This window comes from Phalangium opilio, unplaced genomic scaffold (assembly GCF_054372755.1).
Source record: "Phalangium opilio isolate 3A_F unplaced genomic scaffold, DU_Popi_V2 ptg000042l_1, whole genome shotgun sequence".
NCBI lineage: Eukaryota > Metazoa > Arthropoda > Arachnida > Opiliones > Phalangiidae > Phalangium > Phalangium opilio.
In genome coordinates this window covers 8,286,836-8,312,605 of record NW_028324166.1, presented here as the reverse complement: position 1 = coordinate 8,312,605, position 25,770 = coordinate 8,286,836, and the positions used below count along the sequence as shown (strand labels likewise).

At 37.8% G+C, this 25,770-nt stretch overlaps 2 protein-coding genes and 1 non-coding gene across 6 annotated transcripts; 2 read left to right on the top strand and 1 right to left on the bottom strand.

Annotated features, from left to right (window-relative positions):
- Positions 1-4,245: 4,245 nt before the first annotated feature.
- LOC149678972 (innexin inx2-like) lies at positions 4,246-9,323 on the bottom strand. Its single transcript, XM_089835958.1, has 2 exons — positions 8,392-9,323; positions 4,246-5,663 (listed from the first exon to the last, which is right to left on the bottom strand). Exons 1-2 carry the CDS (start codon positions 9,321-9,323, stop codon positions 5,450-5,452), a joined length of 1,146 nt encoding a protein of 381 aa, XP_089692084.1. The 3' UTR covers positions 4,246-5,449.
- LOC149678970 (innexin inx2-like) lies at positions 9,063-24,897 on the top strand. 4 transcript variants are annotated; one of them, XR_016366175.1, is made up of 4 exons: positions 9,063-10,733; positions 18,300-18,492; positions 21,936-22,035; positions 22,541-24,897. XR_016366175.1 is itself a non-coding variant. In XM_089836803.1 (3 exons), the coding sequence occupies exons 1-3, from the start codon at positions 9,811-9,813 to the stop codon at positions 21,936-21,938; spliced, it is 1,119 nt and encodes a 372-aa protein (XP_089692929.1). In that variant the 5' UTR covers positions 9,063-9,810; the 3' UTR covers positions 21,939-24,897. The 4 variants fall into 4 exon arrangements, 3 of the variants coding, with proteins under 3 accessions (XP_089692929.1, XP_089692930.1, XP_089692928.1); XM_089836803.1 differs by having other exon boundaries at positions 21,936-24,897; XM_089836804.1 differs by lacking the exons at positions 21,936-22,035; positions 22,541-24,897 and having other exon boundaries at positions 9,063-9,337; positions 9,932-10,733; positions 18,300-20,974.
- On the top strand, positions 12,715-12,787 carry TRNAV-UAC (transfer RNA valine (anticodon UAC)). Its single transcript has one exon. It is a non-coding gene; the product is annotated as a tRNA-Val (tRNA).
- Positions 24,898-25,770: the final 873 nt, after the last annotated feature.

Here is a 25,770-nt window from a genome sequence, read left to right as displayed (position 1 = left end):
TAATACTAAATTTCAGGACAGATCTTTGAAGGAACAGTTCAGCTATCATAACATTATACATTAAAAGAACGGCCTATTTCTAAATATAAAAGGAATAATATTAAAATAAAATAAATGATCTCTTATTACAAAGTAATTAGCATTTAATTAGTCTTAAAAACAAGGACTACTGCGCCATCCGCCATTGCAGGTTTATTGGCGTCTGCTAAATCGAACCACATACCCCTTACCTCTCTCAGTCTGTGAGGATTCAAACAATCCCGTAAGGGTAAGAGGTTTGATCTAACCATGGTTGAAAATGTTTCATAAAATATGATTTACAATTTGTTGAATTACGAAATGTGGCAAGAGTGGCTTTAGTAAAATCAGGGATAGATTTAATTTTAGAAGTAGGAATGGAGAACGGTTAGTATTTACTTCAGTATGACTCATTGCCCAGTATAGAACCCCTGCCTCCAACACGTAACGAAAAGTTTAAATTATCTTATTGGCTCACTTAAACTACGTTTTGATGACGTTGCTGCGGGGACGGCGAAAAATGATTAATCCCTTTTTACCTCTGTCGCTATGACCCGCATCTCCTTTATACCCCTCCGTCCCGTGGAAGGGGGTCCGGGACTTTGACACGCGGCCAGATTATTCTGTTCTCCATTCCTACTTCTAAAATTAAATCTATCCCTGGTAATAACGACGTATTTTTGAATTTATAGTAGAATATAGCTGTACCATTATGTTTAAGGTTCATTTTCGATCTTATAATTGGAGACATGTTGTGCGCAAACTGGCAGAACGCCATTTTATCGCTTTGTTAACTATGAAGAATTCTCAAACAGTTTTACACGAGAAGACTTGGTCAACAAAAAGGTTATTACGATTCCCTCTGTGTTTAACTGGTCTTAGAGTTAATGTAATACTGGTAATTCCAATTTAGGTCAATGTACTATATCTCTTGCAAAACCTTTAAAGGGCTAAGAAACGTTTTTTTCTCTGCAGACATATTTAGGTCGACGGTACCCCTGTGAAAGAGTGTATTATCAATCAACGCAACTGTGAGCTGGTCGTTCGAATTTTCTTTTTTTATTTACGAATCTATTTTGATAAATATTTCTACAAACATTTTCTATTGCCGGGATACTATCGTAGCTTATTTATGATTGATGGAATACTACAGGTGTTTGAAGGAAATATTTTATTGTTTGTGATAAGAGAAATATCAGTTATCCTTCCATAAACTTTGAATTGTTACACGTTATAAGCTGGCGAGTTTATTTTTATTAATAACCTGCACCATAAATTTAAAGTACAGTTAAGATAAATGCATATGTTAGGCCGAACCACTAGTAGGTTTTAGTTAAACCAAAAAGTTATATCTAGTTTACTAAGGAGAAGGTATAAATTCGCCACATTTCTAGCTTTATCTCCAGTCTAAACGTAGGTCTGGAGTTAATCCCCGCCTCTAAATTACAAACAGCATCTCATTGGTTCTTGAAAACTCACGTCAGCGCGACGCGAATGACGAAAATTACTGACGACTGAGGAGAGGCGAAATAGCCCGGCCTCCATTTACTTCCCCACTTGTATTTTGAAGGGGGGACTGGGATTATAGTGCGCGAATACTTAGGTATCTTATATCTTCTCCCTAGTAAACTAGATATCTCTTCTTGGTTAAACACATTCAACGTACTGCGAGCTCGTAGAGAAAAAAATAATTTTATTTAATTTTGGGTTAAAACTTTTAGCATCATTGGAAACCATAATTTTATGAATTTAAATATTCACTTTCGTTCGACAAACCTGTAATTTTTAAACTGCTAGAACTATAGTTTCAGGCTTTCAGCCTTCCTGGGACAAAGAATTATTCGATTTTCTAAAACACCGAAACGAGAGACCATTATCTCGAAAAAATTCTTAACAATTCTTCGAGCGCTTGACAGCGGGTAATTAGATATTCAGATATTCTTCTTTCGTTGTCAACGCCAATGGATTTACTAATATCGGTTTCGGATACTGATCGAGAGCGCAACGATACCTTAAGTTGACAAGAATAAATTCCTGAAGGCTAACTTTGTCTGATCAAGAATTACATTAGTTAATCTCGTATCTTAAAAAAGGCATATTATTCCTTTTGTACCTTCTCATTTGCATCAATAAAACCTGAAGTCCAAAACGTATTTAAGGTCTATAATATAGTATAGTAACGTCATTCGTTGGCAGTATTAGAAGTTGTCCACACTTTATAATAAAATTACGAGAGTAATTTCTTTGAGTTTAAGTGAAACGTAAAAGCATAAACTTGCTGATTATTAAAGTTTCTTATTGGCTTAATCGTTAAACGATCGTACTCGTAGTTAGCTCTTCAAAATATCAAAAAAATAAAGGTGGCATGCATATTTCAACATAAGAAATCAGAATAGAAATACTAAATATGTCCTTTAAGGCGAGGTGACCTAGACTGATTCATTCGCCTCGCAGCAAGAGGATCCTGGGTTCGAACCTGGAGTGTGGCACCAGGTGAAAATCAGGACACAAATCCTTCTAAGTAGAGTTTGCAAGTTCAAACCCGGTTTCTCCTTTCCATTAAAACTTTCTGAGGTTAACGGTAATAGTTGGTACAAGTAAGAGACAGGGCCATGAAGAAATAATATGTTACGCCTTTGTTAAAGTCTGGCTAGGGAACGGTTTATGCGCATTTTGATTTGTGACTATTTTTCTTTATAAAAATAGTTTTATTAACGTCATAAATAGTGAAACAATTGAAAAAATCAATTTCGGCCCGAGTCACTTCCTGTTCCACAAAACATTTTTTTATTTTAAGTTTATCGCTTTTGATCTGATCAGTTTAAATGAAAAAAACAAGAAAATTCCTTTTGTGACAAAACCAATATGATTCGAACTATGATAAGATTGAATTAGATTGGAGATAGAGTTCTCTGTAAAAGGAAGGAACATGCCGTTTAATATCACACCAACGCTGTGTGCATATAGCAACGCGATTGGAATGAGACGCGGAAATATTTCGGATGAAATCTTAAATCGTTGACGTCACCCTGAAGCTTGAACTATGATTATTAATTATTACTGTTTAAGTTAGTTACGAGATAAAAACTTTGGGCCTCTCGTCTCCCCTGACGTTTAAGAATTGGTGGCTCAAATTTCGCTGATTGTCGATATTATATTTCTGTCACTCTTAGTCGCGGGCCCCTTTATTTTCCAAAGATTTTGGGTTCAACGATTTTCTAACGAGCAATGCCGGAAATTTCTTATAATTAGCTTATAATTTTATGTTTTCTATTTTTAATTCTCGAAACTAAGGGTAACAGACCTGCACACAAACTCTAGCTATTCAAAGAAGAGTTGTCTAGTCTCATAAACAACTATCGTTTTATTTCCTGATGTACTGCTCTTTAGGGAACTGCTATAACGATACACCGCGTTTACGAGAACCTCTGTCTAGGGAACTGTCGTAATGAGTAAACTGTGTTTTCAGGAAACAGTTATAAGAAACCGCCCATACGGATTTAAATGAGGGCTTCCCTTAAAAAAAGTGTTACTACACAGCGGAATATTTTTATTATTGTAATCACAAATTCAAAATATATGTTCCATGAGTTTGTCACCGGTTACTGAGACCGTGTCATGAAGCAACGTAGGTCATAGATTCTCGTAAAGCGACGCCTGGTGAGGCACTGTCAAAGGCTTAGTACATACTAAATAGGAAGATGTGCTGCAAAACCACGTGTATAGTCAATTATCGCTTGTCTTTCTGGAACTAGCTCTCAGTAAGTCTCTCGCATTACGAAGTATAGGAAGAGTCATACGTATGGAACGTATCTTTTGAACTTAAGATGAATTTATCTTTGCAGTTGGCTGTCTTAAAGATAAGACCATAAACACAGGTGACTGGATTGGAGATAGAGCGCTTGGTTATTTTAGGGCAGCGTCTCTCTAGCGTCACGTAGCGACCAATACTGAAAGTTTTTCGACTCAAACCAAAGCCATAACAAGATTTTTGAGTCGAAAAGTTTCGGGACTGTCAGGCTAGGGGTCCGACAAGTGATGCCATTAAAATGACCGGGACTTTAGCTTATCATTCCATTCCATCTGTGTTTAATGGTCTTAGCTTACTCTTAAGATAGCGTATGGTTAAGACTTAAATTTGTCCGAAAAAAATACTCTTCTATTTTACATGATTTCAACTAGTCGAATTGAGAGCGTATTTATTATCATAAGTTTATAAATTGTTACTACATAATTAAAATTCAGTGTAAATTTTATTAACGAGTGTTGTAAGCAATAAAGCAAGTCACAGTCTGGAGTGTGACTAACTCCTGTAGATCCAGCTTCTGGGCGACAAAGAGTCAGGGAAATACGGGACTGCTGAGTGCCACCGGTCCGAAAGAAAGGACATGTCTGTTACCACCGATCTAAGCCCCAAATACTTCCCTGATTAGTCCACTTGCTGAGGTCTGATTAATCTAATTATTCGGACACATTCAGCCCTAAAACCTCCGAAAAAAACGATTGCCCAAAATCCAAGTGAAGATTTTTATAAGGAAATAAATATTGAAAATATAGTAATATTTATTCGTCAAAATATAAGAATATGCGTTTAATCACAGGAGGTAAGCCTGTACGTGGTGCTAATATGTTCGAACTAAAGGAGCGTTCACACTATCCAACATTAGTCAGTTAACATAGCTGACCTAACAACTCGGGCCTACAAGTCGGGTAGTCGGAACACTGCACCCGAGCCAACTTTTGCTAGATTATGGACACGATTTTTGTCGGCCAGGCAGGCACCCGACTTGAGGCAGGTCGACTAACGTTGGATTGTTCAATAGAAAATAAAAAACGCGAGAATATCAGGGTGACCAATGACGTAAATAAATTTTTACACTCGCTTTCGGTTGTGGTCTGCTTGACTAGTATAGGGCAAAGAGGCTTGAGTTTGTACTGTTAAATATTGAAATACTTTATTTATAATATCCTGATTCCCAACAACGCTTCAGGTTTCTTCAATTGATGATCCATATAGAAATTCATTATATGAAATTTCTAATGTACGCAATCGAGAATAAAGCTGAATCACAAATGAACCTCCAAGAGTCGATACATAGGATAGTAGCTGACTACTGTTCAGTCGTAGCTGACTACTGTTCAGTCGAAAATGCACCATAGATTAGTTCAGTTCAGTTTTTATACGCCGAAGAGGGATCAAATATCGTAATGACATCAGCTAATGTGAACGACGAAGTAGCTGACTAAAGTTGGATAGTGTGAACGCTCCATAAGAATGTGTTTAAAAATTTTCATAACATTTTTTATGTGTGTTGAAAAATGAAAAATGAAATATTTTCCGTTGAGCTATTGAAACTATGACAACTTTCATACGCTGTTGAGTTTATTTGATTTGGCTCATTCTCCGAAGTACGAAGAAAATGAAAATTTCTTATCGATCTTTGGACTTAAGAGGAAGAAATTCCTTTCTTTCTCCCAAGTTCTTCATCGGTGGTTCTTCCTCTAATGTTTCTGATAATTCGCTAATAAAGTCAGCGTAGTTCTTGGGGTCTATATTTTTACCCAAAAGACTAATGACCATGAAGTCTCCGAAATCGCAGTGTCGTAAAACGGATTCCAACGCGTATGAATCCAATTGGCGGCATCTAAATAAAAATAATAAAATCATTACTAGGTGATAGAAGCGGAATAGGCCTAACCAACAAATTATTTGAATTTTTATGACGACTCAGATCTCGTTCTCGGGTTTTGAGGCGAGTAAGGGTTAACCCGATTGGCTTGATTTTGTCATGCGCAGAACCTGTTTTATTCCAAGAGTCCGACTCTAATCCAATCAGAAAATTGATAGATTTATTTTCGTCGCTCAACGACAGTCAACTTTGTTAGTCACGTGCATGATCCTATCCCTTAAGCCTGGTTTTCACTGCCGAAATTTTCACGGAACAGAAAAGAAAAATCCGCAAAATTTTGCGGAAAATTCCTTAAAAAACGGCGGCAAAACGTTTTCACTTGTAATATGAAAGAGTGCGAGCTCGTGGAGACCAAGGCTTATCTGTTATGTTGAAAATGCACCAATAGCAACCTATCTATTTTCTTAGACTTCATTGTCTTTGTAAAAACGTTCAATTTTACCATATAAATAACGATTAAGCCAAATTTTTTTAGCAAATCGTTAACTATACATTTAACTCGACAACAGAAGCGCCTTGAAAAAAATGGCGTCGAAAAAAAGCCTCGCGAGCTGACCAAAACCAAGCCTATGACGTCACGCATTCGTCGATTCCTATAGGCCACCGCTTTCCTTTCCGTAAAAATTTGCGGAAAAATAGAAAACCAATTCCGTGCTTGCCGCCCAGAAAACGCGAAATTTTGCGGCAAGTTACCTCTAAAAAAACGGCGCGGAACGCGGTTTTTCCTGCGTTTCGGGCCAGTGAAAACCAGGCTTTAGATGGAGACGAGACCACGCTAACATGTTTATTTGTTGGTTGGATCTATAGCAAAGGTTCTTTGGGGTCGTGCAGTTTTACTCAAAAATATTATATGAATTTGTCTTTTGGCCAGCCATTTTTCAGTTTGGATATAATTAATGTATGAATAATCAATTGAAGAGGAAAATTAAATCGTAGATAATTCCCGTACATCTCAAATTTAGCGTATTAACCGTCTGCGGGGTAGTTGTATTTAGAGGACAAGCCTTGACTGCAGCATATATTCCACATCCAAATTGTTTCACTCCAACCAGGTATTAAGTTATATGAGACACTAACATCGTTAAAGGCTTCCCTTTAGTTTACTCTTAGTGTGAAACCTGAGAATTGATCAATTGAATAAAAAAAAGACGGCCCAAGGGCTCGTAATAGTAGCCACATCGTACGAGTGAATAGCCCCTCTATACCCTACCCTTATGAGTGGATAACCCCTCTATACTTTACCCTAATGAGTGAAAAGCGCTATCTTTTTCAATGCTTAAATGATTTACCGTGAATAAAATCAGAGTTAATAGCCCCTCGATCCCCTACTCTAAACAGTGAAATTATAACCGTATAAATTTACTTATGCTGTAATTCTAGTATTCCGGCGAATCGAAGAACAGATAGTTTTTGTGAAAATCCCCTCGATCAGTTTACAACATAGACTTATGCCGATGCACACTTATCGCATCTTATAAATTTCTAACAAGGACTTATGCCCAGAAACTTTTGAAAGAGAAAGTTTAGTTATAGTGATTACCCATTTTAGTGATTATCCCCTCGAATTACCTTTAGCAATGCTAAAATTATCAAACGCATAACGCTCATTTAACACTATGTTAGCTCTATCTAAACCCACATTTGAATTGAAACGTTCCAGTCAAACATAACATAGATGGCGATAGCTACCGAACGATAACGAAACACATGAGGAGCGCGGTAGGAAACGGGGAAAATCGTGATCTATTTAATTAGCACATAAATAAAAAGGAAATAAATATAAAACCCCAAACATACAAATTCAAAAGTATCCGACCCCACAGATTAAGAGGTACCCACCCCACCTCACCCCGACATTTTAGAGATAAAACTAAACGATAAAACTTCGGATGGATTAAGACTCTATGGCTCAGTGGTAGACTGTCTGTCCACTGCGTGAGCGACCCGGGTTCGATTCCCGGTTGCGTTTTGAAAAAAATTTTAATAAAATTAAATCTCTAACAGAGCCCAGTTACCCCTATGGGTGGGGTGTGGTAATATAAAGTTCCTTTTAAGCTAAAATCTGACGATAACGAAAGCGAAAACTCCGGCCACAACTACTACTACTATTACTACTACGGCTCGGGTCAAACTAAGAGCCTCATCGTATACTACGATGTGGCTAAAAATCTGTCCTTGATTGCGGGCTATGGGTTCATTCTTAATTTTTCTCCACCAAAATCTTTGCTTACAAGAGCGTGGGGCGTTTCTCATTTGATGGCCCTTGACACGTGACATGCAAGTTACTGCACGCTCGTTCGAAATACCATAGTAATAATATGTTCATTCTTCGTCCTATTTTTCGTTCGAAACGTTTAAGCATTTGTAGTGTAAGGAGTGGAAAATTACAGCGATCCCGGTAATAAAATTTAGGTCGGAGCTACATGGAAGAAAACCATGTGATAAAAACAGAGGCCCTCAACTAAAAATTTCACCCATCGAAAGGTACGAAATAAAGCTAAACAGTTTAGTGAAATCAGGGATAGATAACCCTCGTTTGGCAAAGAGAGTTAGGCAGTGTGCAGATTACTTTTCTAAGAGATTAGGTAGGGATATACGATATAGCATAGAACATAACTCCCGTAGTTACAACGTACACTTTAAAAAACCAAATTAGATTTAAATTGTTAACAAATTCTTATACCTGTAACTCAGCATCATTAAACGCAAGTTGCGAAATACAATCAGCGCCGAACGGTAAAGGAGACCAATTCCAGTAATGACAGCGACGATGATAAACCAGAACCAGAGAAAAATGTACAGCTTCTCGTTGAGGATATTAATCGGTAGAATACACATGGCATCATGACGCGTCACGTCGCCGGAAGGACCGTATCGATGAAACGTGCACTTGGTCAGTCTTGGGAAGACACGTATCATAGGGTCATCTCTGATCTCATAGTCGTACTCGGTCATTGCCATGACCTTTGAACCGTATGTCGTGAACTCTCCACCGAGGAATTTGTCCATGAGGAACATTTGTCCCACAACATTTGCAAAGTTAAGGGCCTCTAGTATGACGAATGGGTAAAAATAAACCGCGTGGGACTTCCCAGAGTCCTCTAAGCTACTTTTGAAGTATTCAATTAAAAGTTTCGTGTCTTTTTCTCGATCTCCTTTGGGAAGAACTGGATTTTTTAATCGGAGCACCAAGTGGCGTAAACGTCCAGCCTCGATGACTTTCCACACGTAGTGTGGAATGTAAAACAAAATTGCTTGAATGGCCAGCACCCAGCAGACCCACTGGTAGTAAGCGTGGTAAACTTTCTTTCCGCCATTTTTGGAAGGTCCTATTCCGGGATATGGGACATCCTCGCCTACCTTCTTATCCCAGGCATCATCCATCGAATATGTGGTATGAATCCAACAAAATGTATTTAACAGGGGAGGCGGTATATCGTCTCTTGATAGGCATTGTATATTATCTCCGAAGTATTGACCCGTGACTACGAGTATTGAGAAGAGAAAGAGTATTACGAAAGTGAACCTATAGTGCAATTTGAAGACCAGATTGTCCGCTTCAACTTTTTCTTCTCTTCTCTTGAAAAATGGGACAAAATTTCGAAAAATTTCCATCTTTTTGAACTTATGTTGGTTATTCTAAGCTTGATTCATGAGATGGTTTCTGTCTTTCGTAAGATCGCTCGTTAACAAACCGCCACTTAGATAAACGTAATGTAAAGTGGGGTGAAGACAAATGTAGGTACTTCGATTAGACCATAATTGTAATTTTTCGCCCTATCTTAGCTGTCTAATAATTCGAAGCACACAACAATGTGAGAATTTATCTCGTTGTTATTCACGTCGATAAGATTAAATTAAAGGTTTCTCATTGGAAAAAGTGTCACAAGCTTTAGCATTCTAGTAGAGAACTATTATCCCCCCACTACCTTTGGGGAGGAGTCTCATATTTTCTCACAGAAGTATCTCGCATTGCAATTGAAAACTATTGGTGAAGAGCTACGGGAAGTTAGCTGAAACGTTTTATCGTGAGAAGAAATTAACACGTTAAATTTTCACCAATTTGACTCTATATTGTTTAAGTTAACCGCGGCGATTCAATATGGATGTCTTAGGCGGTGTTACGGGATTCTTCAAAAGAAACCCAGAAAAGACAGAAACTGACAATTTAGTGTTCCGGATGCACTATAAATTCACGACAGCGTTGCTAATCGTCTTTTCAGGTATGGTAGCTGCCAAGCAATACATCGGTGACCCGATAGACTGCATAACGAGAGACGATATTCCTAACTACATGCTTGATGCTTTTTGTTGGATACATACGACATACTCTATGAATGAATCATGGGACAAAAAGGTTGGAGAAGAAGTGGCTTATCCCGGTTTAGGCCCGACCAGAAACGGAGGCAAGAAAGTGTATCACGCTTATTACCAATGGGTCTGTTTGGTGCTAGCTTTACAGGCCATAATGTTCTATCTACCTCATTACTTCTGGAAGATTGCGGAAGGAGGAAAGATTGCAAAATTAAAGATTGATTTGAACAATCCAGTATTGACCCAAGAACAGAAAGATGGCTCTCGTAACCTATTGGTCGATTATTTTGATAGGAATTCATCGCAAGCCCATAACTCATACTTTTACATATTTGTGGCACTAGAGATAACAAACTTTATTCACGTCATTGGTCAAATGTTCTTAGTTGACCGCTTCTTGGGCGGTGAGTTTATGAAGTATGGCACCAAAGTTTTGTCGTTCACCCAGTACGACTGGAAGGCCAGAGACGACCCCATGAAAAGGGTTTTTCCGAGATTAACCAAGTGTACATTCCATCGATACGGTCCATCCGGTGACGTAACACGTCACGACGCAATGTGTATTCTACCCATCAACATCTTGAACGAAAAAATCTACGTAATACTGTGGGTCTGGCTCGTCATACTCGCCATATTTTCTGGTTTAATCCTCGTCTTCCGTGCCGTTAATATAATATCAAGGAGAGCGAGACAAATTTTCCTAAAATCTAGGTTAGTAATTTTTTATTTTATTTTGTTTTAATTTCTAAATTGTGTCATCTTCGATTTGTGCAATATAGCTAGGCATAACATAACGAATAACATATAGACATACATATTAAGCATGATGTTAAGTCAATCTCGGACAAACCTTTCTAGTTCCTATGTAAGTGGTTTAGTTTGGTAACATGAAAAAAAATGAAAACTAGAATGTCGCATTCGTGAACAACGAAGATCTACCGCGATGAATTACACTGAGTAGGTAAAATTTCCATTATTTTTTCAAATACTGACGTAAATTACCAATTCATAACAAAACGTAATTTTACCGTGCTAATTCATCCAGAATATAAATTATAAATTAACAATTATGTTTGTTAACGATTTTGATATTTTTGGGGCTAAGAACCATGGACAAAGCAATAGCGAAGGACGAATGGCAGAGGGAGAAAGTTGAAAAATACGTGTTTATTCGCCTTCTAGCGGCAGATAGTAGCAAACCGGATAATGGGGGAATCAACGTTCTAAAGAGGGAAGTAGCTAACGTCTTATTTTGTATAGATGGCGCTAGCTTTGCCCGAGATTTGACTCGGTATTTTTCATAACCACCCGTCCATTTTGGGGCTGAAAAGGGGGAAGTAAGTAAGTTGTTTACTCGCTTAGTATGGGGCTCTATGGGTGCAATATTTCGAGAAAACCGCACAACGAATTTAAAATCAACAACGATAGTTTATTACATTTAAATTTAGAAGAGCTTAAATTACAAAGCGTCAATTCAAAAACCCAAATTAATACTGCCGTTCTTATCTTTTCAGTCATTAGATTACAATTCGGTTATCAAAATTACATAGATATTGTTTTATTTTACAGCTTGACCAATTTTTTGCGTACAGATTATAAATTTTGAACATCCATTTTTTACAATGAGCTGCCATTCGTCCTTCAGTATTGCTTTGTCCATGTAAGAACCCTGTGAAAATATAGAATTTTAAACATTTCAAAAATGATGCCAAATTCACATCAATAACTGGGTGATATAATTCACAAACGTAGTTGCTTTCAACGTAATCTTTAAAATTTATAACTTTAGTCATATCAATGTTGTTGTTCCTATTTACGGTTTAAGCCTATTTTCTTTGCTGTTACGCTTCAAACGAAATCAATTGGCAAACGTTCACCATATTCTGAAATTTGAAAGAAATATGGAAATTTATCGCAAATTGGGCCCTCGAGTGACTAAATGTGGAACTGAGAAGAAACTCAGGTCTTCTTCCAAGGGCTCACGCAACTCTTTGGATATCTCATTCGCGAGCTTAAATACTTTCGATCAATAATTTTTGAAGTGTTCGGAGACCATGCCAGCAACCCATCAACCATCTCTATTATTGTATCTTATTTCCCGCATCGCTGAAAGAGGTCAAAAAGTTCTGCATGGGAACTGCAACTGACACTAACATCACCATTGTGGGGCGTTGGTTGACGATCGAAAAGAGGAGGCGGCAATACTCACGCACGTCAAGACAACAACCGCTTACCAGCGTGACGCTTCCTGTCTCACGACTCTCACAATGAGTGAATTGCTGGATAGTTTCCAATCTTATGTTGCGAAACACAGCAAAGGTTTCCACGAAGCTCTGATATTCTTACAAAGTAATATATTCTACAGGGCCGGTAGGCCCTTGTAGATATGACTTGATACTCTTTTGTAACGTTAAATCAAAATTCACATGCTTTTACCAATTTTCCTATGGAGATTAACATGGGGTTTTTCGTGATATTTAACCACCTCTAACTGAAAAACTAGAGCGAAGTTACTTTTCGGAATACTCTTAATTTAACAATTAAGTATTCAGGGTGTGCGATCGGCTAGTCTAATCAGAAACAATTAAGTCTAAGTATGTTAATTTTAGTTAATTACAGAAGTACTTGTTTCGACCATCGTGATTGGACATAATAATAATGCTAGAGCTCTTCGAAAACTCAAAATAACCAAGTATCTATGGTGTAGTGGTTATCACGTCCGCTTTACACTCGGAAGGTCCCAGGTTCGAGCCCTGGTAGATACATGACTTGACTATCGTTATTGGACACAATAATAAGCTAGATCTCTTCGAAAACTCAGAATAACCAAGTATTCATTGTGTAGTGGTTATCACGTCCGCTTTACACGCGGAAGGTCCCGGGTTCGAGCCCTGGTAGATACATGTTTTGACCATCGTGATTGGACATAATAATAAGCTAGATCTCTTAGGAATCTCAGTATTACCAGGTATGTGTAGTGTAGTGGTTATCTCGTCCGCCTAACACGCGGAAGGTGCAACGTTTGGGCCCTGCTAGATACATGTTTTGACCATCGTAATTGGACATAATAATAAGCGGTAAAGAAAACATAATTACTCAAAATTTAATTACATTAAGACTGAAGCTACAGATATTATATAAAAACGTCTTGGTTTGGACCAAGGCCGAAAAAACAAACGATATGTGTGAGGTTTATCAATTGACTGAAGTATCAGATATTGAAATTTTTTCTAGTTGTTTTTATACACTCAATCCTTAATCAATATTTAATTCAATCAACTGATTTTACTGTTAATCGACCTAGTCCCTCTAAATTAATTGAAAAAATTACATATCTACGCTTTTTCAAGAACAATTACATTTTCCGAAAACATTTTATAATGAAATTAATTATTTTGAAGGGATTTCGGGTCAATGCTCACTAACTTGTGAGCATCTTGACCGACATAGTTTTAATTGTTGCTGGCTTGACAAATTTTCAAGTTTGCACCAAAAGAAGTTTAAATCTGTTTTAAGTTGTTGATAAGACTGTCGTTTAGAGTGAATGTCGTCTACTTAAGACAAAGCAACAAAGTTTATCCTGTGTGGTAAAGGGTAAAGATCACATAAACAGAAATACTTCTCAGACTTGTTATATTCATTTCCCGCGGAAATAATATGGTTAAACACATCATTCATTACTAGTTATGCCAAGAAGGTCACATTTAACTCCGACACCCCCTCCCTTCCTCTATTTTCAAAATATATGGCATTTTATAATCACCAGTGGTTTCAGTGTATGGGTCATCTGAGCCGTCGCAACACACTCAGCCAATATTACCATAGACTGAGTTATGACCAAGAAATTCTTAAGTACGGAAAAGGAAGTTCCAGTGCAACTTTACCATCAAAGAGGCGACAATAGAAATGTAGCATTTCGATATACGAAATTAAATGTATAAATTCGCGCAACACCCTTGTTTGGCATCCACGATCAAATATTTACATTTTCCATTCGAGTTATGCCAAAGTTCGCTTGCTTTTTTTAGACATCCAGTAGAACATTTCAAATATTCAATACTGTATCCTCAACATGATAAATTAATTTCACGATAAAATGTTTTCGGAAAATGTAATTGTTCTTGAAAAAGCGTAGATATGTAATTTTTTCAATTAATTTAGAGGGACTAGGTCGATTAACAGTAAAATCAGTTGATTGAATTAAATATTGATTAAGGATTGAGTGTATAAAAACAACTAGAAAAAATTTCAATATCTGATACTTCAGTCAATTGATAAACCTCACACATATCGTTTGTTTTTTCGGCCTTGGTCCAAACCAAGACGTTTTTATATAATCTATAGAGATGAGATGAGAAGGGCGTTTTTGTAACAGAGAGAATGTACGCCCTCAGTGGAGGTGACATTGTGGTTAAAGAAATTTATTATATAAAATTAGCATAAACCGAAAACTGCAGTGCGCCGTACTTCTCCCTATCCTTAAGTTGGTAAGGACCATGAATCCTAAACACCATTTTCATTCATTCCTTTCATGGGTAATGTCCTCGAGATTTCGTACATTTGGGGGTCCTCCCCTCGATAAATTCCGATTTATTCAAGACCGCCGCACTAGGCCTAACTGAGGCGTCACAGATTGCAATGACGCCTAACCAACACTGCGCGGTGATATTTATCGATCTCTTTTAGTAGTTTCGCTCACTGCATGCGGAGCCAAAGGTTGAGTACTCAATCAGTTTTATCAGTAACCGTAACTAAGCATTCTGATTAAACGGCGAGCCGGTCGAGTTTCGCGCTGTGAAATGTTCATCGAGCCACTTGCCCGCTGGTCTATGCCACTGCTACGTCGTCGATCTGCCTCACTTCGTGGTGAAAAGGAACCTGGCCACTTTCGAAGGCAAACTCTAACTTGAAGCATATGTCGATGCGTGAAGCTTCTAGTTCCAACTGGGCAAGAGCAAATCTCTGCTTTTCTCCCGTCGATGGGATAGCCATCCTTTGTACTGTACTTGGATATAGAGCCACCTTTTTTGTCTTCAAAATATATATGGATTATTTTCGTTGACAATTACCTCTGGTGCGAGCGTGTCGACTACTTCGTCTTCTCTGTGAAGCGAATCAACCGTTTACGTGCGTTTTCTGAACGCGGTCAGGATCCTTTCGACGCGCTGTTACGGAAAGTTTCACTACGCTTACTTTGTGCGTTTCAGATTGGACTATTCTAGTACTGACAAGCCGAAAATGCTTGAAAGTATACGTGATAAGACTTTGGTCTTTCAAAGCGGGTGTCTACAGTTTGTAATCCCTGTGGTTATGTAAAAACCAACGGAGTAATGCTCTGATACCCAGTTATTTAGTGTGATGTACGCGAAAAGGCAGTGCACGCGATTCCATGGACGTTGAAATCGTGAAGGAGACTGGTAAAGTGATAGCTTTGAGAGTTCATAAATCGTCGTGCCAATACGGTTATGAAGTTCTGTATGAAACTGGGGCTCTAAAAGGAATTGTGAAACGCATCTTAGAAGAGTTTGTAGAAGAGTAGAATAATTTTTAAGTTCACAATGGAAATGAAGAATTTCGGATTGTTTCATAGTCCCGTATGAGTATACATATTGTTCCTGATCCACCAGTTATAGTTTGTGCGTATTCAGCCAAGTATAATCATACCAGTTTTACGACTTCAGAACCAGTCTTCGTATCCATATGCATTTGTAATAAGTCTTCTCTCACTGGGGCCGATTAGTCTCGGTGAGGTTGCTTTGGAAGTTACATGGACAAAATTGTGAAATTTGTTACTGCAAGGTTTATTTATAATTGTGTTGATTTCTACGATTTACGCAAAGAGAAAAAATGTATTCTAAACTAGAAATGGCACCTTATGGTGTCATGATCACTGTATATCGCGATTTTTGAATGTGGGCAGGCATTTCACAAGTTTATGCGGCACTCTATATATATGCGACATCGTTGAAAACCACACGAGTATGGCAAAATGATTTTTGCCCTTGTACAAGATAAGCAGTTAAATCTATTGCCGTTGTTTGTGCGTCGAAACACTTGTGATATTCCTAATTGCTCCGGAAATAAACGGGATCTGGTGCTAACTAACATTGAAGCTCTTGATATAACTTCAGACAACATTAATGTCCTTCCATTGGACAAATTTACCTCTATTCACTATTGACATTAAGATTTTATTTATATTTCTTTTTTTTTTTTTTTTGACGTGACCCCAGTCAAAAGGACGTGTTTTCCCGCCGCTCCGATTGAGAGTGGTGGCGCGCTCTGGTAAAATTGCTTCTGGGTCAGTTTTCCACTACCAATTCTAGGTTAAGCCCTGTTTTTCACTGCGCTTGTTTTAAATTTTTAACTTCGGATAGGCCTTGTTGCATCGTGTTGGGTCGTGCTACTCGGTCCCCAATTTCTCGCTTTCGCTTCGCCTTCTCCCCCAGTCAAGTTTTTCTGGACCTGCCCATTGCAAATATAAGCAAACAAAGTAAAGCGAGCTCCCAGCAACCTGCCACGGACGTTACAAAGCAGACCCAAAGCGGAGATTTCACTGCCTTCACAACAGAAGTCCCCTTGCTTTGTCCACCCTGCGAGGAAAATATAGGAGCCCTCCAACAACATACAGTGCGAGGACAGTACTCGTCCTCTACCGTCAGGATCGTCACCAGTCCCTACGTGGCGGCGGTGTCGCTCTCTGTTTCCGCCGCCTTCAACTCACGTGACCTTTGCCTCCTTACCCCCACGGAGATCTCGGGCTGGTCCTCGAGTCATGGACTTGAGGCCCTCACGGTTTCCTGCAATAACACTCTAGCCTCATGATCTGCGTTGTCTATCGTTCACCATCCTTTGACAACCACGGTGAAGTTCTGCGGCTCCTGCCTCGAGTTAATGACTACTGTACACTTCAGTCCTGTAGTTTCCTCATTGTTCGGTGACTTGAACTACCCTTGACTCGACTGGTTCTTGCTAGTGCCCGAAAACGCTCACAACACCTCAGGTCAGGGTGTTCCTCAACCATGTTGGACCAACATCTCACTCATATCAGCTGATTACTTCACCCACTAGGCGGAAAGGTTCTGCTGACTCTCGTCCCAGAATTCTGAACTTTCTGCTTGCGTCTGACCCTGATCTGTCTTTCAACGTCACCCACCGGGCCCCCAGGGCTCTAGCAGACTAGCACCCACGATACGGTGCTCTTCCGAATCCCTTTCCCCACCTCAACCGCCACGCAGCCACTCAAGCCGATACTTGACATCTTCAAAGGTGACTATGTGGCGTTCAACGCCTATCTTGGGGCTCGGTCCTTGGGTGATCAATGACGTAAATAAATTTTTAAACTCGCTTTCGGTTGTGGTCTGCTTGACTAGTATAGGGAAAAGAGGCTTGAGGTTGTACTGTTAAATATTGAAATATTAAAATTTTAATATCCTGATTCCCAACAACGCTTCAGTTTTCTTCAATTGATGATCCAAATATAAATTCATTATATGAAATATCAATCAGAATAAAATAGATGGTGCTTCCCGAAAATTACTACAACAAAAGATTTAACAAATACACAGCTTAAATTCTAATCGACTACACTGTATTGTACAATTTGATTTTAACTCTATTGTTTTATATACACATTTTTATTTGTTATATTTACGATTCATTTTTTATTTAACTTATAATATATTTAATTAATGACGTATTCCTGGAAAATGTGCGTATGTTGTTATATAGCGCTAAAAAACATTCATCTGAATTGAATTAAAAGAAATTTTGTGGATTCTTTGGCACCTTCAATAAATACATATAATACCAGGAATAAATGGAGGGGAGTTGGAATGGCTAAGGTCAAATGATAATAGGCGTGAAATGATCTTGGAAACATCCTGCGTGGCTTATTTTATGTACGCGACGTCATAGACTGACGAAATACGATTATTCCCCGCTTAAATATTTCCATTGGCTACCAAAAAAGTGAAATTTTTTCTGCTAACTCCACCCTCTATCCGCTCGGTCCCTAGTTTGAAATGACTAGACATTTACCGCCTTCAGGAGATGGCTAAGCAGACGATGGGGGAGGAGCTACAATTTTTAAAAATAAAAATAAATAAGGCCTCGCCATATGTTTCCACCATCAAGGGAACACCGGGAGTCCCTTCGGCCCCTTTAGCCATTCCAACCCCCCACCATACATTCCTGATAATACTTCTGGGGGAAAGGATTTGTGGGTTATAATTGAATGACAATCTGTTACTTACTTGCTCATGTTATAATTTTCAGATATAGTCAAATCGACGCTGAGATTTTCTGGAAAATTTTAAAGAATTACAATTTCGGAGACTTTATGGTCATAAGTCTATTGGGCAAAAATATGGATCCACTTAACTACAAGGAATTTATCGAAGCCTTGGCCAAGCAAATTGAAGCAAAAAGAGCCTTTAAAGTTCCAATAGACGATTCTACTTTGACGAAAGTATAACCATGGATATAACTAACTGGCTTACCTTACGTCGCCTCTTACCTGGAAATAAGAGGAGCCTTTATTGTGTTGACGAAACATGTTAAGCTCGAGCTTGGTGTCAAAGTTAGACCAAGGCTTAAGTATTCTGTCACAGTTTCAATTTCCAGATCGACAAATACATGACATTCAAAAGTTCAAGATTACATTCCGACATTTTAAAATGTTGATTTTAAACTATTTCTAAATATTAACGAATATATTTCGCAAAAATTTGGGAATTTTACAGAATAGCTTTTGGTAGCATGTCACTTTATTTTTTATGTTTATTCTACGTAAAAAATCGGTGATAAATATTATGGTGGAAAAATGTTATCGGCGGAAATAATTATTTACAAAGTTACAAGCGTAAAATAATTTGGCTTGCACGAAGACTTTGAGTAGCACGTCGTCTGCTACAAAAGTAATACTAATTAGAAAAAGGATCATACACGTTTGCGAGTCACGACTAAAGATTTCTGCCGACGAACTTAAAAAAACCCGAAAAAAACTCAACCCAATCAAACCTAACCTTAAATTAAAATTTAAATATTGTCACACTGAAAGGCTATAGTGAATGTTAGTGACACCACCGATAAACAATTCCAAATCATAAATTGTTTTATAAATATTAAATCATTTCTGATTTGGAATTGTTTTTTGCAATTTTTCTCGATTATTTAGAATGAATGAATTAGCAATAAGTGAAATTGAATTTTAATATTATATACATAACATCCTGGACTCGCATCCACCAAAGGCCACCATCCTCCACTCGGCTGTCCAACGGCTTATCCATTACACCACCAGATCGCTGAAGCCTCCAATGTTAAGATTATGCCAATTTTTTACCACCTTTTCATTTTCACTACAGTCCTTTTTCTACTTAAAATTGCTGTTGTAGCAGACGACATTCAACTCTAAGCCAAATACTTAAACGCTTGTAACTTTTTAAATAATATTTGGGCCGAAAAAGTTTTCCACCATAATTTTTCTCACCCAATTTTACACAGAATAAACCGAAAAACCAAAAGTGATCTACTACCAGAAGCTATTCTGAAATATGTCCAACCCTTGTAACGAGAAACCGAAAGGCACGCCCAACTACAATATTCGGTTTTCTTCATAGTGGTTTTAAACTTACGTCACATGAGTCATGCGAAAAAGGCTCCTCTTATCGTTTTGTGAGAGTGCTCTATTTGGGAATAATCATATATGGTAAAGGCTACGAAAAGGGTTCAAGGAATTGAATACCGATCATCGAAACTAACAATAGAGTGACCGTGAACGTTTTTGATTTCCTGCCCTGATCTTCTAACGGCGGCGCGAATCGTCACCCCTAGTTGTAAAGTCCCGAAACTTTTCAAAGCATAGATCATGTGACCTTTACTATGTCGTCTGCTCTGTTGGTTTTTTTATGATTATACGGATACATCGACTTTCGAGCTTACCCAATAATGCCTAATGTCGTCTACTATATTACGCGCCTGTTTGTTTGATTGGAAAAAGTTTCAATATTGGTCGTGGCGTGGCGCTAGAGAGGCGCTGCCCTAAAAGAATTACGCACCCTATCTCCATTCCAGTCCATCTGTTTTTAATGGTCTTAGGTTCTGCGTAACCGAGGATCGTACAATGCGATTCTAGAACAGTGAATAAACAATAGAGGGTTTCTGTCAGAGGAATGCAAAAATTAAAAGACACATTGCACGGCAGCCATTACACTCAAAATATTTTTTGAAAATCTACACGATCGTCCTATTTATTAGTTTCGATGCTCGGTTTACAGCCAGTTAGAATCCATTTCGTCCTCTAATGCATAAGCTGCTAATATACGCAGTGCTGAACAGATAAGTCGAACACTTATTTTAAGTAGAAAACAAGTTATTGTTTTACTAGAATTTAATTGTTTGTACTGTATAATGTCTACGGCGAAGGATATAGAAATCGTTACAACTCGATCTAATCATTCATTCAAAAAATTAGTATTATTTAATGAATTAGGTCGGATCGATGTTTTCGTCCACAGTATAACAGCAGTTTTTACTTACAATAAGTCTTAGCCTCATCTGTTCCATATAATGTGAATCAACACATATCATAATGTTATTACATTGGTAATATTCAGCCGGGAAAAATATGCATGTATCATTTATAATAATATTATTAAAGAAAATTCAAATTGTTTGCAGAGTTCTCATGTTTCCAGGGTCCAAAACCTACATTTTTGTCTAAGTCAATTAATTTAGTTTTCTTATTTTAAGCCATGTGACTGGCTCATGATGTTATAACTGTTTTGCATTCAAGTGGGAAATATTTGTAGCTCGCGACTGCCATTTGCACCATAGAGCGTGTCGTGTAACATCCTTACTATAGCAACGAGTGACGGCTGAACTAGATGTTAAGATTACTAATTCCACAAATTTCACAATAGACATTTTTCAAAGCTTAAGCATTATCATAGCTCTTCTTTTATACAGGCAAGAAACTTTCGCTGACGACCAGTCTAGATACTTCGTATAAAATCCGATTCAGACTATTAATTAATTAATTTTAATTAATTATACCCATTCAGAATAGACCAAAAAAGGACGTTCACGTCGTTAAACTCGCTTTACGCATTTAATAAGACTATTTACACGTGTCAACGACTACTTAAAAGATTGGCAGGTTTCGTTTGAAAATTTTCCACTTCGTACGGAGTGTCGAGATGGTATCACATCCTTTGCGCCTTTTGTCTTTAGCCTTACCATGAGTTAATAATATGTTAGGGAGCTAACATATTATTAACTCATGGCCTTACCTCACTCGATTATGCCTTACTGACCCTAGCTGACGCATGATCGAATGAGCTATCAGTGAGCACAAATAGAAACTAGAGTCGGAGAGACCAAATTCTCCGTCAGCCCCAACCTTTCAAAAACGTCACCAGTGCTGTCACGGTGCTCTTCTAAGAGCGTACCGCACATGCGCAAAGAGGGCAACAGGGAGGAAAAAAATCAGAAAACTTTGTTTACGTTTCGGACAGTATTAAAGCCGAGGCTTAGGTGATATGGTGCGCGCTTACACTGCCTCGGTAAAAAAATGCTTTAACAGTTTAACTAAAGGTAGACAAAGCTACAGTTCCCACGCTGATCTCTGGTGTGAGACTGTGAGTGTGAGCCTCTAACCGTATTTTCTAGTTTACCGTTTTTGAATTTCCTTCTCAACGAATCACGTGACGTCTTATTAAACTCCTCGGCTTTGCGCCGAGGTAGGTGCGCGTAAGAGCCATGTTGGCAGGCCGTTATAGTTACTTTCCCCCTTCTATCGTTGACTCTCCTTTCTATTTGTGCTCACTGGAGCTATGCTTTAACACACGGTATAAGAAACGTTTTAGGATTCTTGGTGTAATTTTATCCTTTTGATTTCTACTATTTCAGTAGATGCTACTCGTTTTAAGTCGTCTGCTTAGTCGTATGAACAGGGAAATGAACGTACCGACACGACCGAAACTAAACTATCGAGGCGACCGACAGGAACGTAAGATTTTACTCTATTCTGGTCTGGGCTTAACGCGTTGATGTTCTGCAGGGATAATGTTTTGGGTATTTACACGGGCTGGTAGAGAAATTAAATGATTAGTCTCAACAAAAGTATATAGATATAAACCAAAAAGTGCATTTCGTTGAAACTTTCTCGCGCCGTGTAATACGAGAAGCCCTTCTTTATCCCCCCTCTGCGTATAATTACCTTCCCGACCGTAGCACAGGGAAAAAGCCGTGAATAGGCTCGTAAAGTAGAAGATGCTAGTTCTAGTACCAAAAACTAACGTTTGGATCGCCATCATCATGTACTATACTTTCTGTAAACATATGACGTCAAGAAGCTATTCCCTGGTTTGAATAGTTCATGTAGGAGGTTGAGAAGAGGGTAGTTTGCTTCTCAGTTTACATGTCGTCTGCAGCCAAAGGCAGGGCCTTGTTAATGAAGTGTACTTTTTGTTTTCATAACTATATACCTTTGGTCTCAATATGGTCAATTGCAGATCGACCAGTACTTTTTAACTTACCGGCTAACACGTCACCTGAAATTCAAATTAAACTCCAACTTCACTTTGCCAAACACATAAAGAGGACTAGAATGCATTTTATGATATAGATATGATATGAAAGACCAACATTTTAGTCAAACCTCAGATTAATAATTAATCCGAGGTCAAACTTCGAAAGTAAGAGTTTGTCTCTGTTACATCATTGCCTCCTAAATCTAGGAAGGCCCTATAGTAGGATATTTTAAGGTTGGGAAATTTGGCCGTATAGGATTGCCTAACTTTTAACCTAGATGGCGCTGTTTATCAGTTTATTCTCCCGCAATATGGATTGTGCGCTCTTTAACATCGATGATGGATTGATAGAAATTTAATTAGTGACGTCATTTCACCAGAACTCGAGGCCGAGAAAAGGTACTTAAAACGGGAAACCGTGGTGAACTGAAATTTCACTTTTAAGAAATAAAATTTTCACAATGCCAGGGCCTTGATAATTGTAGAAGGCAATGTTTACACCCTGAATTAATATCGCTTTATCTTTTCCAAAATTTACTGGTAAACTATTTCTACCGAGTCTAACACTGCATAAAGCTTATTTTCTAGACTTAACTTTCATATATAAACTATTAATTATATTTATTATAATTATTAGTATCAAATGACGGGTACTTTGCTAGTATTCGTAACAATCTTGACTTCTCAATACAGCGTTTGTTCATTATTATTCGAGCCATTAGATATTTAGAGAAACATTTTAGCTAGATAGCGACAGGCAAAGATCAAAGGCGGCAATTTGATACATTGAAACTTAATTATTAAAATTTTGGAAGAAAACAGAAATTTTAGACTTTCAACAAATAAAAAGTTTCCCAGATAAATTGTTATTCGAACTTTGATAGGATCTCCCCGGGGAAATCTAAAATAAAATAAACAGTATTTAGCTCAACGACCCACACGTAATTACATATAGCATAAGTAACGTCGCAACCATAAGTATGACACTCAGTGAAGGTGTGTTTCCGAGTAAACACCAAATTGCATTAATGATCTTCTTGTTTGTAAAACGTTCGAGCAAACAAAAATAATAAAGAAATAAAATCTATTTATTTTTACTGCAAAAGTGACTACTGGTGAGGCTGAGACAATAGGTATAAAGACCATGGCATTACTGAAAACGTCATACTTATTGTTAATATGTTTTCGTTATAACTTTGAATATTACCAGAAGTATTTTGAAGATTTACAGAAAAAGTTACATAAATTCTAACCTTCAAGTACCATTTTCATGGAACCGAATTATGGAGCAATATATCGCTTTCCCGCCGCTAATATCATAAGTTTATCATGCCTTTCGAAACGGAAAGCGTTTTTCACACAACGGAAATGAAGGGGCTGAAGCAAAACATTTATGCCATGCATGGTCAACATTAATACGGCCCTAATTTGTGTCTGCTCAATCGTGTGCTTTGTTTACTCGAGAAATAATCCTACCTGCAAATGAACGCCGTCTACTCTAGGAAATGGGAAGAATTAACAATATTCTATTGTTGCATCATTCATGAGGTTGTACAATCCAGGCATTTGATTGGCTGCTGTAAATTAAAGCACATGCCTATAGTCGTACGAAAATATATTTTTGGTTTCGAAGGGCCGAAAATTGTCAGTTAGCAGCAGGTTATTATTGGTCAGTTTCGCCTCGATTTCCGCCAAAAATCGTCCAAAAGAACATCTCCCTTAACTTATGGCAGGCTTATCAGAAACACCCTGTCAATTTTTGACCATTTCTGAATATGTCTCTATAAAGTCGCTTTGAAAACGCTGGTTTGGAAAGAGGAAGTTTTTGTGTTTTTTTTTTTTTTGCAAAATACCAATTCATTATCCGAAGTTCCGTTTTCGCTAATCGATTAATTGATTAAAGAATGAGTTAACCGTAGATAAGTAAAATAATGACAAACAATAATAGAGAGTATAAGATATCTACTCAAAAAATGTGTAATATCGTCAAGTGGTGAATCTCTCAAAGAACATCCCCTGAATTTATGGCAGATTTATCATAATGACTCTGTATATGATGTCAATTTCGTTAATAAACCTTATTTTTGAGTTTCTCATTCGAAATTTAAAGGTTTTTCTTAAAATGTCATGTTAAAGTCATTTAAAAATGCTATCATGATAGGAGGAAGTTTTTTTTTACAATATCCCAATTAATTTTCCGAAGTTCCGTTTTCGCTAATCATTATTATTGATTAAAAAGTGAGTTAATCGTTGATTGGTAAAACAATGACAAACAATAATCAAGATTTTAAGAGATTTACCCAAAAAAGTATACAAAATCGTCAATCGGTTATTTGCATTTTTTTTCGTGAATTTCGATGCATTCTTATATAATCACCATAACTTAATCTTTACGGTATACAAGAAGATTTTCAAAAATTTTTAAAGAAAATTTCAGATAACATAACATTATACCAGGGATAGACTTAATTTTAGAAGCAGGAATGGAGAACGGTTAGTATGTACTTGAGTCCGACTCCATCGCAACAATTGGTATAAGACTGCCATCTGTACGGATCAGCCGCTGGGCCAGGAGCCTGGTTTACTTTCCAGGAGGCCCGGATGGCAAACTTGAGGAGGACCCTGGGGCCCCAAAAACAGAAGTGTCGAAGCAATCCTTAAGGTAAATCAGTATTATCAAGGATAGATTTAATTTTAGAAGTAGGAATGGAGAACGGTTAGTATTTACTTCAGTCTGACTCATAGCCCAGTATAGAGCCCCTGCCTCCAACACGTAACGAAAAGTTTAAATTATCTTATTGGCTCACTTGAACTACGTTTTGATGATGTTGCTGACGGGGACGGCGAAAATTACGTAGTTCTTTATTACTTATGTCGCTATGACCCGCCTCTTCTTTCATACCCCTCCGTCCCGTGGAAGGGGGTTCGGGACTTTGACGCGCTCCCAGATTACTCTCTGTTTTCTATTCCTACTTCTAAAATTAAATCTATTCCTTGATTATACATTAAGAGAATGGCCTGTTTCTAAACATAAAAGGAAGTAAAATATTTAAAAAATATAAATTATCCCTTAATTATTACAAAATAATTAGAATTTAATTAGTCTTAAGAACGAGGACTTCTGTGCCATCCGCCATTGCTTTGGTGGCGTCTGCTAAACCGAACCTAATAAGCTTAGCTCTCTCAGCCTGTGAGAATCAACCAATCGCGAA

Coding starts and splice junctions, on each gene's coding strand:
- LOC149678972 (XM_089835958.1), bottom strand. CDS start 9,323: ATGGAAATTTTTCGAAATTTTGTCCCATTTTTCAAGAGAAGAGAAGAA. Junction 5,664..8,391: donor TTAATGATGCTGAGTTACAG/GTATAAGAATTT, acceptor ATTTTTATTTAG/ATGCCGCCAATTGGATTCAT.
- LOC149678970 (XM_089836802.1), top strand. CDS start 9,811: ATGGATGTCTTAGGCGGTGTTACGGGATTCTTCAAAAGAAACCCAGAA. Junction 10,734..18,299: donor CAAATTTTCCTAAAATCTAG/GTTAGTAATTTT, acceptor TATAATTTTCAG/ATATAGTCAAATCGACGCTG.